The 20,322-nt window shown below is 42.5% G+C and overlaps 1 protein-coding gene across 1 annotated transcript; it reads left to right on the top strand.

The window, feature by feature from the left end:
* The first annotated feature begins 164 nt into the window (after positions 1-164).
* LOC129353051 (cilia- and flagella-associated protein 44-like) lies at positions 165-20,223 on the top strand. Its single transcript, XM_055022260.1, is given in 36 exon segments — positions 165-402; positions 1,037-1,190; positions 1,307-1,469; positions 2,286-2,388; positions 2,452-2,668; positions 3,211-3,325; positions 3,922-4,086; positions 4,157-4,315; positions 4,399-4,446; positions 5,077-5,176; positions 5,280-5,374; positions 6,103-6,315; positions 6,948-7,058; positions 7,129-7,280; positions 7,522-7,581; positions 7,583-7,736; positions 8,068-8,213; positions 8,876-9,152; positions 9,286-9,341; positions 10,201-10,363; positions 10,779-10,909; positions 11,505-11,713; positions 11,783-11,927; positions 12,531-12,684; positions 13,367-13,608; positions 14,784-14,997; positions 15,068-15,271; positions 16,138-16,333; positions 16,405-16,521; positions 17,522-17,600; positions 17,602-17,650; positions 17,745-17,861; positions 18,258-18,459; positions 18,527-18,687; positions 18,778-18,912; positions 19,718-20,223. Coding segments are annotated over 36 exon segments (5,331 nt in total). The 5' UTR covers positions 165-335; the 3' UTR covers positions 19,976-20,223.
* The last annotated feature ends 99 nt before the right edge of the window (positions 20,224-20,322 follow it).

Raw genomic sequence — 20,322 nt, 5'->3', positions numbered from 1 at the left:
AATTAAAACCATAATATTTATGCATTGTGTTAAGAATTTTTTAAAGTGTAATATTAGTTTATTTTATTCTATTTATTTTATTCTATTAATTATAGAGAACTACATTAACCAGAATGCTTTGCAGCCACGGCATTGCGTCCCTTTGTTGCCTGGCAACGCGTTAACAGACAGGGAGACGTGCGAGAGCTGATCTATAATTTTTAAACGGCTGACAGAAAAAAAAACATATCGACTAAATAAATTAGATTTTTAATATATTTTTTAGTTTTACAGGTTGAGAAATCTTGAGTTTTGTCATTGTGATATTTTTGCTCATAGGAAGGAGATCATGGCGGATGAAACCAGTTTCAGTTTCTGACGGAGCTGAAAACACACCGACCTCCACACAGGAACACACCGAAGGTAATTCAGGCCCTGCTGCTGTCGCTCAGTTTCTGACTGTTAAATTGCTGCGGACACTTCATAATTATGCTGAATTTACTTAAATCAACTTCTGGCATGACTGCAGAACTCAGAGATGGGAATGACGTCACATTGAATCCCGATATGACGACGTCCCAGTAGCCACTGAAGATCATTTTACAAGCCAATGCCACTTTTAAATTTCTTTAGTTTAGAGTTGCAGGCGCTACATGCAGCTTTGATTTTACACTTTACAAAAGCGTCAGTAAAAGCAAGGAGCGGCCATATTGGATTTCAAAGTCAGCGTTTCCAAAGGAAAGTTCAAATTGTGGATCTTCCAGCTGATTTTCTGACTCAGAAGCCAAAATTTCTGACCTATAACTACAAACACGATAACTATTAGGCCACTGGGATTCCAACACAAATTTTTTTGTACAATGATCTATTACGACGATGGAACATTTTCACCAATAGAATCTCAGTAATTGTCTAGAATAAAGCTATGCAACCTAAATTTTGGATTTGACAAAGGAGGCAAAATATTGTGATGTGAAGATAGTTGCAGAACTGAGTCTCTGTTGTTTCCTGGATGTGATGAACCTGGTGTGGATGTGGATGTTCCCTCCATCACCAGGAGGCGATGCTGAAGTGCCTGAGGTTCAGCCGGAGCCCACAGAGATGCTGGAGGAGAGTCCGGCTGAAGACGTGTTCTACAACTACGAGGAGCTCCGCTCCAGACCCACCATGACCCCCGACTCAGAGATCCCAGAGAACCTGCTGCTCTTCTCGTATCCGCACCGCTCAGCCCAGAACAAACTACTGAAACAATTACAGCAGCAGCTATTACAATAACTACACACCTCTCCTCTCCTCTGCTCTCCTCCTTGACTCCTTTGCTCTCCAGTCACTCGTTCGGCTATGACAGCTGCCGCAGGTCCAACCTGAGGCTGCTGGACGAGACGACGCTGCTGTTCATCGCAGGAAACCTGCTGGTGGTGCTGGAGATCTCCACCCGGCAGCAGACGTACCTGCGCTCCTGCAGCGGCGGAGGAATCGGCGCCATCGCCGTGAGGAAACTAGAATACAGCACGTTAACCTTCTTATGGATCTAAACCGTTTTAACTTAACAGAAAAAACAACACTTTCACCTGGTTCTGCTTTTAAGTATCTTTCATTTTAAAAAGAAATGAATCCATTCAGGATTCCCAGGACTAACGATTGAATTGTTTATTTTCTGGACCTTTAGTCATAAACTCTGTCACAGTTTTTACTGCATAAAATACTGAAAGTATTTGGGCCATTGTAGACATAAAAAACACGACTAAATTCATGCCAAAAAATCTAGAATTTGGTAGAAAAAAAGTCTGAAGTTTGAGGTTAATTCCTCAAATTTTTGAGAAAAAATGGAAAATTTCTCAGTTTGAAAATAAATTACTGGAAAAACATCAGAAACTGAGATGAATCTCAAAAATTTTGTAGAAAAACTTGTAGGTTTCAACTTTACAACGTTTGGAAATTTCAAAAGTTGCAAATTTGCTAGAAAAAAACCTCAGACATTTTGAGATTACTCTCAGAAATTTTGTAGAAAAAAATAAAGAAAACTCTCAGCTTAAAATACCAAAAAATTACTAGAAAAAAAACTAGATATTTTTTAGAATAATTTCAGAAATTTTGTGGAAAAATCCAGCAAATTTCAGAACTCAAAAGTCAGTCTATTTTTACTTTTGGAAATGTTCAGAGTGTTTTCTAAAGAACTTTTGAGAATAATCTCAAAATGACTGAGTTTTTTAATGAAATTTTACTCTGTTTCTTTCTATCTATAACATCCCTGATTCGTTGTCGTATAAAACCCAAACTAAATCTGTTCTTCTGCGTGTTTGCAGGTTCATCCAGCCGGACAGCTGTTTGCTGTGGCAGAGAAAGGAAAGTATCCGTTCCTCCTAATCTACGAATATCCCTCACTAAGGCTGTACCGCATCCTCAAAGGTAAACATGTCCACACTTTCCCATAATCCTCCCTGTGGCGGCGCTCAGTGTGAACGTGTCCAGGCGGAACGGAGCGCCAGTACAGCTTCGTGGACTTCAACCCGGACGGCAGCCTGCTGGCCAGCGTGGGCGGCGCCCCGGACTACATGCTGACGGTGTGGAACTGGAGGCAGGAGGAGGTGATGCTGAGCTGCAAGGCCGTCTCCCAGGAGGTTTACCGGGTCAGCTTCTCCCCGCACAACCCGGGTCTGCTCACCTCCTCCGGCTCCGCACACATCAAGTACGCAGCAGACCCGACCCGCTCACAGCGCAGTTCAGCTCTCTGCCTCTAGGCGGCTTTTAAAGGACAACACAGAAATAATTCAGGGTCTAATGCAAATATTTAAACATCAAGTTATAGAAAATTAATAATAATGGTGTTTAATGTATTATATATAAAATAATTATATTAATTTTGATAATGGAATTCCATATTATTAATATTTTATGTTAATGTTAATATTTATGCATTACATTCAAATGAAAAATTACTTTTAAATATTTATATTTAATATAGTATTTAATGTTTACATACAAATATTTGAATTTAAATTAATATTTAAATATATAAACATTTATTTATTTAAGCCTTCATTTCTTACCAGACTGTGGATCTCTGCAGCTCCTCCAGAGTTTCAATAATAAAACAAAGAATTTAGTTCAGATTAGAAACTTGTTCTGTTTTTCTCTGAGGCAGAAAGAATCTCAGCAATGATCAGCAACAATCAGCAATGATCAACGTTTGATTTGTTTGTTTGGATTTGTTTTGTTTCTTTCTGTCAGGTTTTGGAAAATGGCGGAAACCTTCACGGGTCTCAAACTGCAAGGAATTATGGGGCATTTTGGGAAAACCGCATCAACCGACATTGAGGGCTACGTCGAACTTCCAGATGGAAAGGTGAGGATGTCGTTCCTGAAAGAACCTGGAAGAACCTGGAATTCTGCCTGGATTCCTTAAAAGCAACTTATTATGAAAAATTCACATTTTGTACATTTTGATCTTCCATTTGAGTTTCTACTGATTCTGAAAACAGCTCAAACTCTTACAAACAGGCCAGGCAGTTTTGGCAATAAGTTAATTTGAACTATTTTTGTTTCTTTGTCTTGATGTCTGGAAAATGAGCTGATTTAAATCCCGGCTCATTACCCAGCAGCCTGAGTTTTGTTTGGACAGCTGGTTTTACAATGGCTGCTGGAAAACACAAGTGTTTTGTTGTAATTACCATCCAGAAACCACTTGCTGCAAGCTTGTTGGTTGTGCAGGAGGCTCCACTTCTGCTTTTCAAGAATGTACAGTAAAATGTTAAATGTTAAGCAGTCGTGTATTTGGATGTAAAGTGACTAGATGCCCCAAAGCAGATCAAAATGCAGAACTGAATAAACTAGAATCTCATTATCTAAGAATGGTTTTGCACAGAAAATGTAATGAACATGTGTAAACAAATTATTTAGGACGGTGAAAACACCTTCAAGAATCGTGTGTCTCCCTGTCAGGTGATATCGGGCACAGACTGGGGCAACCTGTTGCTCTGGGAGGGCAACACCATCCGGATGGAGATCACCCGTAAGGAGGGGCGGAGCTGCCACGTCGGGGTGGTGCAGCCCTTCACCCTGGAGGACGGGCAGCTGATGACGTTCGGTGCGGACGGAGCCGTGCGGGTAAAACGGGCGTGGAGGTAAACGCGGTCAGGGGGCGATCAGACGGGTGACGCTGCGTCTCTGACTGCAGAACTGGGACTTTGAGAAGATCAACATGGCCACCATGAGCGACAGCAGCAGCAGCAGCTTCGAGGTGGAGCCCATCAACGAGCTGCTGGTCGACTACAACGTCTGCCTGACCTCCATGGTCCGGACCAGCGTCCCCGACTCCTTCATGTGGTTCGCTCAGGTGCGACCGTGCAGCCATGGCCACCAGAGTAACCGAGGCAAAAACTCAGGTCCACTCAGTCCTCAATGTTTTCTGCTTCACAGGATTCAAACGGAACCATCTGGAGACTGGACCTGTCCTTCACCAACACAGTGAGTCCATCCATCCATCGAACCATTGAACCATCCATCCATCCATCCATCCATCCATCCATCAATCCATCCATCCGTTCATCGAACCATTGAACCATCCATCCATCAAACCATTGAACCATCCATCCATCCATCCATCCATCATCCATCCATCCATTGAACCATTGAACCATCCATCCATCCATCCATCCATCCATCAATCCATCCATCCGTTCATCGAACCATTGAACCATCCATCCATCAAACCATTGAACCATCCATCCATCAAACCATTGAACCATCCATCCATTGAACCATCCATCCATCATCCATCCATCCATCCATTGAACCATTGAACCATCCATCCATCCATCCATCCATCCATCCATCCATCCATCCATCCATCCATCCACTCATCTATCCATCCATCCATCCATCCATCCATCCATCCATCCATCCATCCATCCATCCATCCATCCATCCATCCATCCATCCATCCATCCATCCATCCATCCATCCAACCATCCATCCAACCAACCAACCAACCATCCATCCATCCATCCAACCGTCCGTCCGTCCATCCATCCAACTTTTTGAACTTATATTTTAATTCTTCAGAATTTGACATTTTGACATTCTGTTTCTGTTGAGGCTGCTGATCCAGAGTGTCTGTTCTCCTTCCACGCCGGGCCGATCCAGGGGATGGACGTGTCCAAGAAATCCCACCTGATGGCCACCACCACTCTGGACCGTGAGCCCAACGTCGTTCCGCCTTCACACCAAATGTCCACGCATGCATAAAACACAAAAACTACCAAACTGAAGCTTTAGCTGCTTGTTTTCGTTCTCTTCAGGTTCGGTCAGAGTGTTTGACTTCGTGGCTAATAAAGAAGTTGCAATGAGCCACTTCAACCAGGGGGGAACGACGGTCTTCTGGGCTCCACTGATGGTGAGAGTTAGCATGGTTTTATGGGCAGCGGCTCAGGGCAGATTTAGAAAGGGGAGGGTAAAAATCACAGTTAGCAAGACTGAAAGGTTTTGTCTAACCAGGGGGTTAGCAGCACAGGAGCACCACAGGGATCTGGTCTCTCACCAGTCATTTGTTGACTTCAGACCTGCACAAATCAGACTCACATGACTCAGCAATCGCCGGGTAGATTAGAGATGGACAAAAAGTTGAATGTAGAGAACATTCAATTTATCACTGCAAAAAAAACAAAATCTTATCAAATACTTTTAATCTAGTTTCTAGTACCAATATTGTACATTTACAATAAGACATTAGGATTAAATATCTTTGCTTTTCAGCAAGACAGAGGAACCTGTTTGAAGTCCACAATAATTTAAGTGGATTTTTACTTTATAAGATTTTGGGATTTTGCAATATATAGACAATTCTTTATGAGTGTCTTCAGTCAGAGGGTTCTTCAGAGCCGCTGTAATACAGACTGCTACAGGATTATCAACAACTTTTAGAAGAATCTTGAATAACAGAAGTTAAAATAAATGTTTATTTCCATATGGGGTCAATAGTTTTCTTTTATTTATTTGATTAAATGTGAATAAATACGTCACTGATATTTTATTAGAGACCTGAACAGAGTTGCAGGGGTCAGCAGAAGGAGGGGCCCGCCCGGCCTCATTGATGCCTCAGTAACCGGTTCTGTTTTCTCCCAGGTCAACCAGAGCAGTGGGTTGCTGGTGGCGGGTTTCGAGGACGGAGTGGTGCGTCTGCTGGAGCTGTTCAACCCGCAGCGGCTGCAGGACATGACGTCGAGCCGGGGCCCCGTGATGGACGCCGAGCTGCGCCTCAACCAGGCCTTCAAGCCTCACAACGGCCCCGTCACCGCCGTGGCGTACGACCGAAACGGAGAGATCCTGGCCACAGGGGTGAGTCGGTCCAGACGGAGCCAAACGTTCAGCCTGATGGGTCTGCAGCACAACTTCAGGGGAGAAATGGAGCGATTTGATTAAAAATGATGACCAGGACGATTAAAACTAATCTGTTCGATTTCTAATGGTCTTCATTAGGATGTTATGAATACTAAGGCTAGTTAAAATGATGGATAAACAGTTTCCCTGTAACTGTAAGTTGTTCCTCCATCATGAACACATTTAGCAGCACAAACACAGAGTGATTGACAGCGCTAAGGCCAGCCTCCTGGCTCTGATTGGTTGTTTTTGGTGCATTTCTTCAGACAGTAATAGCAACACAGAGAGAAAGTGGAGTAAATTTTCACAGATTCTGTCTCATAACAAACTGTGAACACAATGACAGTTTTAAAAATATAAAAAACATATTTTTATAAACGTGACGTCCTGCAGCTTTAAAGTGGACTGAACAGAGCTGGTGGGAATCCATCCAGGTAACCACAGATGTCAACAATCAGTTTGTACACAAGCAGTTTGACCCTGAGGTCATTTAAGTTCCTTTAAATCTGTTTCCAGGTCTGTGGTGGATGAATAAAGAGCATGTTTACAGAGACACTTCTAATCTTTTAAATCTCCTCCTTCCTGTTCAGAGTTCAGACTGCACCGTTTTCTTCTTCACGGTTGGAGAGAAGTACAGCCCTATCGGCTTCATCCTGGTCCCCGGTCCAGTCAAAGCCCTGGAGTGGTCTCCTCCCTCCTACGTAGGTCTGAGCTCCTTCGCCTCGCCCGGCTGCAGCTGGACGCTGCTGCTGATGAAAGCTTCTGTTTCAGAGCGAGAACCGGCTGCTCATCCTGTGCCAGACCGGACACGCCGTGGAGGTTCACTGCCCCGACCCGGAGGACCACGAGTCCACCAAAACCTTCCAGCTCCAGAACCTGCCCAGGAGCTCCTTCAGGTTCAAGAGCATCAAGTCCAAATCAAGGTGTGGAAACAAACCGTTTCACCGCTGCAATCCACCGCCGCAGGGCGGTTCTGATCCGCCGCCAGGCGGTTCTGATCCGCCGCAGGGCGGTTCTGATCCGCCGCCAGGCGGTTCTGATCCGCCGCAGGGCGGTTCTGATCCGCCGCCGGGCGGTTCTGATCCGCCGCCGGGCGGTTCTGATCCGCTGCAGGGCGGTTCTGATCTGCTGCAGGGCGGTTCTGATCCGGTTCTCTTTTCAGAGAGACGAGGAGATAAGGAGACGGCAGGCGGTGAAGGACAAGAAGAGGAAAGAGCGAGAAGAGGATTAAGGAGCTGAAGAAGGCGGGGTTGCCGGTTCCTGATGAAGAGGAGGAGGAGGAAGAGGAGGAAGAGCTGCCCCCCATCATCATCCCGAAGCCTCCCAGTCCTCTCTGCTGCGGCTTCTACTCACAGCCGGGACAGTTCTGGCTCTCAATGGTACCAACGGATCAAATCGATTCATAGTCTCATTATTCTGGATCAGAATCAAACCGTCAACTTTATTTTCAGTTCATAAATCAGAAAATGCTTCAGCGACAGCAAAATGCTGAAAACCCAGGGTGTCTTAAATTTGTGGCTAAAATTAAGGCCTTAAAAAGCATTAAATTAAGTTGATTTTAAATAAATTATACATTTTATTGTAGGAGGATTATTTGATGTATTTTGCTCACAGGACTTTTCTGTTGGGGAAATTTAACTCCAGGTGGATTAAAAAGGTTTTAAAACGTCTCGACTCGCTGACGCCTGAAGCGTCTAATTTGTCCTGCAGGGCGGCTTCGACGCAGGTTTCCTGTATCACTGCAGGCTGTCAGAGGATCAGGAAGGGGATGATGATGCGCAGCGGCAGGACGAACCCTTCGCTTTCCTACAAATCAACAACGCCGAAGACGATCCAATCTGCTCCATGACTTTCAGGTCAGGTTTTACAGCACGACTCATCACATTTTGTACGTCCTTGTGTTTCCTCTTGGGCTTCAGCTGTTTTTGGAATTTAATTTTTTTTAAATGTCTCCGTTTCCTTTGGCCATAAACCGTGCAAATTGGAATTATGAAAGTAAATTTCCTTTATGGAAACATGGCAATTCCAAATAATTGAAATTATTGTATCTCACAAAACTGAATCACATGATCAGCAACCAGATGTTGCTACTGGCAGAAAGGATGAAGAAGATGATGACAGGAAGTGGATGAAGACGTTGCATGTTTTTTATGAACATATTGTGTAAACAAACTTATCCACAAATGGCTTTAACTGGAAAATTGTGAAACTATGAGCTTTGGACATTAGCAAAGCTAATCTTCAGAGGTTTGTGGGTTGTTTCCTTCAGTGAGTTTCGGTGTAGCGCCCCTGCAGGCCCGGAGGGTAACAGGTTGTTTACAAGGTTTAGTTGATTTGACTCAGAGCAGAGAGAAAGTGAATTGAATCAGCTGGAGATGGAACAGATGGTGAAGTTTTGATTCTGAATCAAACTGATCAATACCTTCATTGCACTCCTACGTCCTCCAGACAGCATCCATTTGGTGATGTTTCCCTGCACTGCTCTAGTGTTTATGATGTATTCCCTCATGTTCACCAGCTCTGAAAGGAAGCTGCTGTTCTGCGGCATGCAGTCCGGCACCATCAGGGTCTACTTTCTGCAGCCTGACGACTACAACCTCACCTCCATGAAGGCTTACTGGGCTCTGAGCATCCATGACAACCAGAACGGGCAGCTGCGGCACCTGCGCTGCAGCTTCGACGACCTGTTTGTGCTGACGGCTGGAGACGACGGGAACATCTTCTCCTTCTGCCTGCTGCCACCCGAGGAGCTGCAGAAAACTCTGGACAAAATGGCCAAGATTCCTTCACCTCGGGTCGGTTCCCCTCATGACGTTCTGATGAAGTGAAGCTGAAACTCTGCATGTGCTGATACTGTGCTCTCAATCTGATGAATGAACATGTAACATGGAATAAAGGACGTCAACATGTTTTTCATGTCAAATGTAGACAGGTTTGGAAACCGAACCGTTTGCTCTGGACATCGAAGACCCAGCAGCTTACAGGTGAGAATAATTTAACTTGTTTATCATTCTGACCAATTATAAGCCATAGTTCAGTTGATGCTGATATACTCTAACAAACATGGTATTTAGTGGAAACTGATGTTAAAACACAAACCAATTCAGTATTGATCAGAAGCCAATACTGAAGTGTTTACTATCATTTTAACTAGCAGAAGCTAATGCTAAGCGCCATACTAACACTGAATTTAATGGAAGCTAATGGTAATATCAGCATAGCATTATTTGGTGATATTATGGTGCAAACATGGAAGTCAGTGGAAGCTAAAGTGCAAATTCAGGCATTTTGCTCCTCGCCATGAGTCTGTGACGCAGCAACGTTTTGCCCTCAGCGGGTTTAAATTTGTTATTTTACAGCTTCCTGTGAAGCTTCTGCTTCAGGAAGTGATCTGTTGGCAAACCTTTCACTCATGGTTTCAGTTTTATAGTTGTTGAGTTTTTGTTAATGTTGCTGCTGTTTTGGCACACAGGACATTCCTTCTGTAAGAAATATAGATAAACTGCAGCATCACACTTATTATTCCCATTTTATTTACTTTAATGTTTAAATATATGAAGTTAATGTCTGTACGAGACGAGTGCTTGAAAAAAGGCTGTTTTGTGTCACAAAGTTGGTCAATAAAGTTGATTCTAATTTAAAACAAATGTGAAATTACCAAATTTATTAAAATGTTTAGGTGAAAGTATTTTTTAAAAGGATAATAATAATACGATATTAGCATATTATAGCTGTTTTCTGCGTCATTTCTTTCTACATTTTCTTGATTTGTGAGTTTTAAACCTGGAAGAAGCTCTGGTAGCTGCTTGTCTCTCAGCCAACCTCCACCTTCACTCCGCCCAGCATCGAGACGGCCAAGCAGAAGACCGAGAAAGACAGCCTGCGCCGGGAGGCCGAGCAGAAGGAAGCAGAGACGCTGAAACAGCTGCTGGAGCTTCGGAGGAGATTCAACGAGGTCCAGAGCGACAACGAGAGTCTGCCGGAGCACATCCGGCTGAAGCCACAGGTACTGGAGCCAACAGCAGAATTCAGCTGCAGTACCGCCCTTCAACTCAAAGAGGGCAGCACTGAGACGATTTCAGGCCAAATATATAGCAGAACTAAACAAATGTACACAAAAATGTCACAATTATCTCAGAAATTTAAAGATGCCACCTTTAAGGACCAATTTAGATTTTATTTTGATTTGAAATGCACACCACACTTTTCAGATTTTAATTTGCGCATCTGTTCGTGATGTTAATTCTGACCTTAACAGACAAAAATCTCATTCACTAAAAATACATTTGAGCAAAGTTAAAATTAACGAGCATGTTTTGAAGAGGCTGTAGACTTATCGTATTTAAACATGTTTCCACGGCGGTGTTGTTGATTTGCTGCCGTTGGTTTCTGTGCGTCTGGCCGGGTTCGTGTTCGTCCAGGCACTGGTGGTGGACCGGCGGTTCTTCGAAGAAGAACAGAAGCAGGAAGTGCTGAGGTTGATCGAGGTCCGGAAGCAGATGGCCTGGGAGCAGGAGCGCTGCACCATCGCGCTGAAGAAGCCCAAGGAATGGTACGCAAACTACTTTGGTTTTGTTAAAGAGTTCAGGTTGCGTTCACACCAGCTCAGTTCAGTTCGCTTCAATCCGACTCCAGTTCAGTTGCTAAGAAAGTCCGGTTTATTTTTGTGGGTGTGAATCTGTAATCAACCTCTGGTCTGGGTTTAGTTGAAGTGAACTCTTGGTGTCGTTTCATGTGCATGTGAAACTGGAAGTGGACTACAGAGCAGTGCATTCTGGGTAAATACAACCAAAACAAAGGTGCTATCCTGGTGCTAGCGAGAGAAATGGCTTGAGAAACAACTGTTAAAATCTGACACCACTCCATTTGTTTCCATTTCAAGAAGAAGAAAGTTGAGTTCAGTGTTTTTTCAGAAGTTTTTGTGTCGTTTCCTTCAGTGGTTCTTGGAGCAGCGCCCCCGCAGGCAAGGAGGGGAACAGGTTGTTCAATGGGTTGGTTGGTTTGACTCAGAGCAGAGTGAATGTGAACTATTGCAGCTGAAAATGTAACAAACGTTTCCATTTAGTCCCAAATTGGTTTGAAAAGACATGTAGATGCAGCAAATCACATATAAAAACACTTGATGTTTAAAAGTCTGTGTGTTTCAGGTCTGACGGGTCCGTGCAGGTCGACCTCATCACGGTTTCTGCGATACGCAGCGACCACAAAGTCTCCAAGTACCCTCTGCCAGCGTTCCCAAAGCTTTTAACGCTAGAAGAACCTCAGGTGGACCGCAGGGTCAGCATCGCCAGAGAATCTCTGCCAGAACGGAGGAGGCTCAGATCGGAGCTGCCCAGAGACGTTCTTCCACCGGAGGGTCGGTAGCATCAGGCTGACGGTTATATCTCCAGGTTTCAGCCTGCTGTAACGCGCTCTCTCCCTGCAGAGAAGCCGATACCGCAGCCCTCCATCCCCGTTAAAGCCAAGGTCAAACTAGGAGACCGGGAGGAGGAGAAGCTCCGAAAGGCTGCAGAGAAAGCAGAGGAAGCTCGAGCCAAAATACTGAGGAGGAGGGCGGAGTGGGCCCGAATGTGAGTCAAAAATCAGGTTTCATCTGTTTACTGCAGAGCCAGAAGAAACATCTTTAAATGGGCCGTATTACAAAAAATCTACTTTTTCAGCTTCTCATCATGTTCTAATGTTATTTCCTGATCAATAGCATTTAATTCTTTCATGCATGTTTAAGAAATCCTTAAATCTGTCTGGCAACCATTCACGTTGTTCCACCTTTGAGGCTCAGCTCCTTCAGACTAGCCAGCAGCAATTAGCAAACACCTGCTGAGCTCATTGTAGGAGCTGCTGCTCAGAGAAATGCTGGTAGAAACGTTAAAGGGTTAATAGAAGAGAGATGTTGGGATGACTTCCTGAAGGCGGAGCTTCAGAAAGAGCGGAAGCTTCTTAAAGAGACAGGTCCAATTCCAAGGCGTGAAATTACAAAGTGAATTGTTTGTAATTCACTTTGTAAAAATACTGCATGTATCATATCTGATACATGCAGTATTTTTATAACAACTGAAGGTAACATAGTTACTCAACTATGCTACAAAATAGCACTTTGTGCCTAATGTTGCCCCTTTAAATAATTGGATTTATATTTGTTTTACTGATGAAAAATCTGTCTTTCGATGTCTCAGTTATGCAGATAAGCCGGAGGAGAACTATATGGACACACTGCATGCTCAGGCCATTAAGGAGGACAAAGACAGCATCAGGGACTTCATCAGGGGGAAGCAGATGAGGGTGAACGCCGAGCAGAAGAAGAAAGAGCTGGTGGCTCTGAACGAAAACGTACAAAAACACTCAAACTTCGTTTCGATGCTTCGTTTCACACTTTATGAGCCAAACCATTTCACTATTCACTAAATTAAATAGTAAAACATGATCAAGTATTAAATTATTATAGCTAGTTCAAATTTATTCAAAACTGCATCATTTAAAATAAAAGGGTAAATTGAAAAAATCTATTATTTTTAATAATATTAGAAATAAATAGATTATTAGAATATCTGTATTTTAAATAAAAATAATAATGTTTTTTTTTTTTCAAATAAAAAAATTATATATTAAAATATTATATTATGTCCAAAATGAGGTTCTGGAAAAGTTTGAAATGCTTGAATTTCTCTGTGAGAAAAGTTTACGAACCTGGATTTTTCTATTCAGACAAGTTTATTTCTGTCCCAAAAGTAGTTTATAAAAAAATTTAAATTTTGCTTTTACATATGTGTCAAAAATAATTTATTCCCTTCTCATAAATCAAAATAAAAAACTCCAACTCCTCCTTTTGCATGTTTCCTTTAGTAGTTTGAAAAATTATTTTGCTGAAATTTTTTGAGATCCCGATACGTTTTTTAAAATAAGGGCTGGTTTTTTAAGACTTTATTGTTAGATTTTGTCTCTACAAAATGTTTTATTTTTATTCTTAACATTACTTTCAGCTCATTATTTGACTCTGAGCTTTTTTCCCCAGATCTATGAGAAGCAGAATGAGAAGAACGAGCTGATCGTGGCGGTGCGAGACATCAAGGTCCAGGTGGTGTCGTGGTTGAAGGGTCAGGCCCGGCGGCTCCATCACGTCCATCCTGCTCTGCCTGCCGACCTGCGGCTGCCGTCTCCCCCCTCCGTCTCCATGCTGCCCGAAGAAACGCCGGAGAAGAAGCTGCAGATCAGCCAGGCCATGCTGGAGCGATACCACATCCTGAGAGAGGAAAGGTACGCGGCAGGGCTGGATCTAAAGGGGGACAAGAGGGGACCATGAAAATAAAAAATATTTAAAGGTGACCTTTTATGTCTCCTTGGACTGGTTAGGATAAGTCCATAATCTAAACAAAACATGTTTACTACATTTCCTTCACAAAATTATTATTAGATAATTAGATTTTAGTTGTTTCAGGGCATCTTGTGACTTTAAATTCATATAAACTCTTATTTTTACAATCGCACATGAAAATGGCTGCAAACAGATCCACAGTTATATAACTGTACATCTTTGAAAAGTAGGAGCGGCGCCTCCTGCACAACCAACAAGAATGCAGCAAGTTGTTTCTTGATGGAAAGTCAACAAAAGAACACTTATCTTTTCCAGCAGCCATTATGCAGAGCATACAGTGGTGAAACCAGCTGACCAAACATGCTGGAACCAAACTTGGGTTGCTAGGTAACAGGCGGGGTTCTTACAATCGAGAGGCTTTTCAAAGAGCTAATTTTTCAGACAACTAAAAACATGAACTTATTGCTAGATTTTTTTAAGCGATTGTTTTTAGAATCAGTCGAGACGCAAATGGAAGCATAAAAACATGCAAACTGTGAATTATTCATAGCAGGTCCCCTTTAAAATGTTTAGCACAAAGTAGGATGCTCATATTTCCAGTGTGGAGAATATAAAACATGGCAATTAAGTAAATTAGTCTCAATCTGGTCTAACTTTTTTGTTAGCAATGCTAACAAAAAAATTAGCGGTGTACACGCTAAAGCACTAGTCATAAATATTAGCACTGCTAAAGCTAAATGCTACTCCAGAGTTCTGCAACCCTGAGAATCCAGAGACATTTTTGCTCTCAGTCCTGCTGAAAAACAACAATTACTAGAAGTTTTGAATCTTGTGTTTTCATTGAATGTATCCATTACATGTTCTGTTTTTAGTTGTTTTCTTTGCTTTTCTAATTGGTTGTTTTTAGATCAATATCTCTGTTTGTTAGTCTGTAATGTTTGTTTTTATTCACTAAATAGTGAATAAATTGAATGAAATATAAAATGAAATGCAGCAATAAATGTATATCTCCCTCATAAAGCAGATTCATTTCAAACCGAAGGAGAATCTGATTCCCTCTCTTTCTCAGATTATATTTGAAACAATCTCGGTTTATTTATGTTTCTTTTCTAAACAGAATGAAGACTTTGCATCTGGGGGAGGAGGACAACTCTGAGTGTTTACTGGAGCAGCTGGAGAGAGAAAAGAAGCTGGAGGAGGAGAGGGAAGAGGAGCAGGAAGAGCAGGAATGCTACCTGGCTTTAGCAGAGGCCACTGAGGATGAGGACGAGAAGAGTCAGCAGGAGAAGGAGATCCGGCTGCTGCACGAGCAGGACTGTCTGCTCCACCAGGTCCATCTTATTAACTCTCCTCTGAGCGCAGAACAGAGCAGGACGTTTGAGTTCTGTGTGTTTCCTTCAGATGGAGAGCTCGGTCTGCTGCTTCGACAAGAAGCTGCTGCAGCTGCACTTCAACAAGCAGCAGCTGGACAGCCAGCTGAAGCTGGCCGACCTGCGGCTGCTGACGCTGGTGCAGGAGATGCTGCTCCTCAAGCAGTTCGACAAGAGGGAGGGCGTTCTGCAGGACAAGCTGGACGCCCTGATGCTGGAGGACATGAACATGATGGTGAAGAAAACACACAACCACCCCGATTCCTTCACTTCTCTCTCTAAAACTTAATCAAACCTCAAATATCAAGTTTTCATGTTTTAAAAATCTTAATATATGGAAGCTGCACATCTTAGTCTGATCATTTGGAGTAAGTTGTAATAACATAATTTAATTCTACTGTAACAATAAATGCAAACTCTTTGCCTGAAAATGTTTGTCTTCATTAAAATAACTGATTTAGTAACATTAAAATAATAAATCTTAATTAACTAAACCCCCAAAGTTTATTTCTTAACCAGAAGCTATAAAGTTATTGAAACTGTTTTTCTGGCTCCTGCTTATTATTTACATTAAAAAGTCACATTAACTCATCAGCTGACACATTTAAACCAAGTAGAAGTAATTAACCCATTATAACCAATCAGAAACTCAAACCGGTAACTGATTAACTAACAATTAACTCGATCAATAACTAATAAACTGACCTGGTAAATTATTCACACTAAGAAATTAACTCACTCACTAACTTACCACAAACATCTCACCTAATTTAGTTATTTCATTTGTTAACTAAATAACTTCTAACTTAACAAACTAACTTATCCGTTAACTGCTCACATTGACTCATTACTGACCTATTAGTCACCATGTTGACACTCACACAGTTGGTTCTCTACAACATTTTCACACTGACCAATAAAAAACACATTAATCAACTAACTAACTAACTAACTAACTGACTGACTGACTGACTGACTGACACATTATTCTTCTATCTATTGAACTAACTCACATTAACTCATTAAGCACTAGCTCTGCCTCCAGGTGAGTCAGTTACCTGAAACAGGAAGTTGTTCAGCGTTTTGTTTCTGCTCCGCCAGATGAAGCTGAACGAATACAACGACGTTCTGGAGATGAAGAGGGAAAACATCGCCAGGCTGCAGGAGCGGGAGAAGGCGCTGGCCGCCACCTTCAAGGCGTCGCTCGGGGAAAGCAACCCGTTCCAGGACTTCCTCACCAAAGTCTTCAAGAAGAAAGTGAAGCGGGTGAAGAAGAAGGAGACGACCGGAGAGGAAGGTGACGGAAACCGGTGAACCCGCGGGACTCATTTTGACCAGGCGTCCATCTAAACGCCGGTTTGTTTGCAGGACAAGAGAAGGACAGCGACGAGAGCTCCGAGTCTGAGAGCGAGTCTGATGAAGACTACGACAGCGAGTCTGAGGAGGAAGGAGCTCCTTTCGATGACACCGTTTGTCCCCGGGTCAGCAGCTAAACGACCTCTGACCTTTCTCCATTCCATCCAATTTATCATATCAAATCAGATTCATGATGCTAAGCGATTTCTTTTTCTTCTCGCTTTCTTTTCTAAAGAAGAAATTAGAGATGACAGAAAATATCTTCTAAAAGTGGTTTTATTTCTGTATGGTGGAGTTTTATCGCCGGCTATGATAATTTCTGTTTCATTACAAGAATATAGTTATAATATTAACAGAATTAAGACAAAACCAGGAGGGGGAGCTATTGTGGAAATTTATATTTAGCATGTTTTTTACTTTCATTTGGTTCATAACTGCTTCTAAAAACACACTGATTCATTTTTTGGTAATAAATTAATGTTTTTGTGTGTCTGGAAAATGAGCCGTTTCTGAATCCTCCAGAATGTAACGTCACATTCAGCAGGTATTACGCCGTTACTGAGCAAATCCAGACAAAAACACCACAAACTTTGAGATGAGTCCATGAAATCTTAGACAGAAACACAAAGACATTTCTGAGATCAAGATAAAAAAAAATTGCTTTTGAAACTCGGAAATTTACTTTTTTCAACAGTTTTCTGAGTTTTTTTGGTAGGAATTTTTTTTAAAGTAAAACCCATCTGCAAAAGTCAAAAAATTTCAACTTTTATGCAGTTCGTTCTAGAAAATTTCTGAGTTTGGTCGAAACTTTTATGAATTCATTCTAGCAAATTTTACATTTTTGGAGCTCAGAAACTTTCTTGTTTTAGCGGAAATGTACCCCCCATTTTATTTCTGTCCACAATACTAACTCATTGTTGTACGTTTTTAGAATGAAAACATTTAGCCTGGCTCTAACAGTCGCAGAGTTGAGCTGAATTCAAAGTCCAAATAAGCTGTCAAACAAGATGGCCGACGTGAGTGCATTGACATCGCCATGAACCCAAGAAGTTAATCAGCGGAAAATAAACCCAGATTTTCCAAACTTTTCATTTTCCGCCCTGACCTGTTGTGTCTCTGCGCGCCTCAGGCTGCGACCAGGAGCTGTTTGAAAGCACGCTGGAGCTGCGGGAGCATCGGCTGGACGTGGAGGACCTGCTGACGGAGGAGAAGGGTCATCGAGACTCTGAGGAAGGAGAACGATCTGCTCACCAAGAAGGTCAGCGCTGGCTGTCTCCGGCTCTGCTGCGTCTCTGCGACGCTCTGCTGATCGTCTCGGTGTTTCTGTCGGGTTTTGGTTTCTGTATTTGCAGAACAAAGTTTTAAAGAACAGCCGGAAGGCGCTGGAGGACGACATGGAGCTCATCAACAAGGAGAAGCAGATGAAAATGAACGAACTGGACGTGGTGGTTCCTCTCAGGCTGCATCAGGTGAAGAAAAGCTTCATTCATCAAGAAAACACGACATTATGACAGTTTTATTAAGAGCTAGAAAGTAAAATGTGAACCAGTGTTTTGTAAATCTCTATTTGAAACATGTGTTGAAAACCAAGTATTGTTTTTTCTTCCACTTCATATTTAAGCCCTAAAGAGTTTATGGAAAGGTAAAATCATCCAAGTCAAAAGAAAACAGATTATTTTATAAAAATACAGTAGAATAAATATTTTTTATTATTTAGCCAACTTTAAAAAATGGAAGCAAAATAATATAAATAGATTTAAGCTGAGAGTTTAGCATGGTAAATGTTTTCGTTAGCTGTGACGTCTAAATGATTTTCTTAGTCTATTTTCTCTATTTCTGTACTTGTGTCGAATTTTCCTAACCAGATAGCGTATCTCATCGACGACGCAATGCCCTCTGACCTGAGCGAGGCGCTGGTGCTGTACCGCACCGAGCTGCACAAGCTGCAGCAGCGCGTTCACCAGCTGGAGGCGGAGAAGGTGGACGAGAGGAACCTGCACCGTCTGGCTCGTCAGCAGAGGAACAAGCTGGTCAACGAGGGCCGAGACAAGAACTGCAAGATCCAAGGTGAGCTCTTCATCTCTCCGCAAACAGAAACGTGTTCACTATCAGTCTGAACGGCGCGTCGATGCAGAGCTGGAGAGGGATTTCAACCAGCTGCAGATGACGAAGTTCGGCCGGCTGGTGGATCTGGAGTCTCTGCAGATGATGACGGGCAGCAGGAAGCTGGAGGAGCTGAAGCAGGAAAAGCTGCACTTAGAGTCAGTTCAAGCCAAGGAGGTGCAAGAATGGGATGTAAGTTCACCAGAAACAGAAACATCTCTCTATCATTTAAGAACTGAAACTGCTAAGACGAGCTGTGCTAACGTTTGCTGTAAAATCCAGGCCAAGATGGAGGAGAGGCTGGAGGCTTTAACGGCAGAGATGAAGAACAACAACGAGTTTCTCTTCGACATGACGGGTCTGTGGGAGCAGAAGAAAGGCCTGGAGCCCAAACTCAACGCCAGGCAGAAGAAAATAGTCAGTTTCTCACAGATTACATCAGCTGGGTTTCCAACAATGATTTTTAATCCACATTCTGAAACAGTTGATGAAAACGGGAAAATTCTAAATAACTTCCTCCATCTTGCAAAACAGTTTCCACACAAGCTTCACTTGGTTTTTGGCTAAAGAGGAGATGGACTCACATGTGTTGAATAATTTCTGACGTAGTGCCTTACCAGAGCCACAAACTATAAAAGAATTCACAGTCACTCAAAGTTTGCATGACAATATGATGAAAACATGGCTACTGTGGGCAAGTTCAAGGTAACAGCTTACCATGTTAGCCATGTTTCTCTCAATCTTTTTCTCTGCATATTTTGAAATATTGCATTAGAAAAGGTTGATTCAAACTTTAACAAATCTGAACAACTTCCTCAGTTTTTACGCTTACTTGACATATTTTGGCTTTTCTGGAAAATAGATGGAAACACTTTATTTAGTAATCTCTGACATAATGGGTCAGTGCCTCACCGGAGGCATGAAACCCAAACGATGTCCAAACCTCCAGCTGGGAGAGGAGGACATGTTTGTCAAACAAGATGGCCGCCATAGGCTTGCCAACATCAGTATGGAAACCCAAAGAGTGCACTGGTGAAAAAATATCCAGATTTTCCTTAAATTGAATCTTTAAAGACAAAAAAAATGATTTGATAAATTGATCATCTGGGACCAAAATGATGATTTTATGCTTTGATTTTGGGTTTTTAACCTTGCGGTAGGTTTGAGATCTGGCCAAGAAGGTGCTGGTTTGGTTTTTAACGACTGGTTTGTGTTCCTGCAGGGCAGACAGCAGTTCCAGGACCACCGGAGACGGATGGACCAGGACGCCATCTGGCAGTACAAGGAGCTGATAGTGAGGCAGACGCAGCAGGCTGACGCCATGTGGAGCGACATCACCCTCCTGTCCACCAGAGGGGGACACGTGTTGCCCGACAGCTGCCTCCAGCTGCCTCCCACCACCCTGCTGCCCACACCCATCGCTGACCACCAGACAGAAATCAACAAACATACACCAGCAGACGGCGCTAGTCTACTGTAGACAGCAAGATGAAGCTGCAAAGCAGCACAGCTGGTGCTGCATTGTTTTATGTCTCAATTAGAGAGATACATACGGAAGAAGATTAGGGCCATTGTTTTTAAAAAATTTTAAATTCTGAATTTAATCTCAAAATTTAGATTTTTTATCTCAAAAGATTAAAGTTAGAACTGTTTTTTTCTGCCAGTGGCACTAATCCTCTTCTGTAGATACATGAACAAAATTAAACATATTTGACTTTTCTTGCGATTTAATGTGGGGGTTTTTTTCCACAAAAACTGCTGTAATTTTTATAAATAGTTATAAGTTATGAGGATTAAAGGGTCCCCACAATTCAAGTCTTCCAGCTT

This window comes from Poeciliopsis prolifica, unplaced genomic scaffold, assembly GCF_027474105.1.
Source record: "Poeciliopsis prolifica strain line A6 unplaced genomic scaffold, Auburn_PproV2 SCAFFOLD083, whole genome shotgun sequence".
Classification (NCBI taxonomy): domain Eukaryota; kingdom Metazoa; phylum Chordata; class Actinopteri; order Cyprinodontiformes; family Poeciliidae; genus Poeciliopsis; species Poeciliopsis prolifica.
Note: the sequence above shows the minus strand (reverse complement) of the source record. Positions and strands in the feature narration are given on the sequence as shown.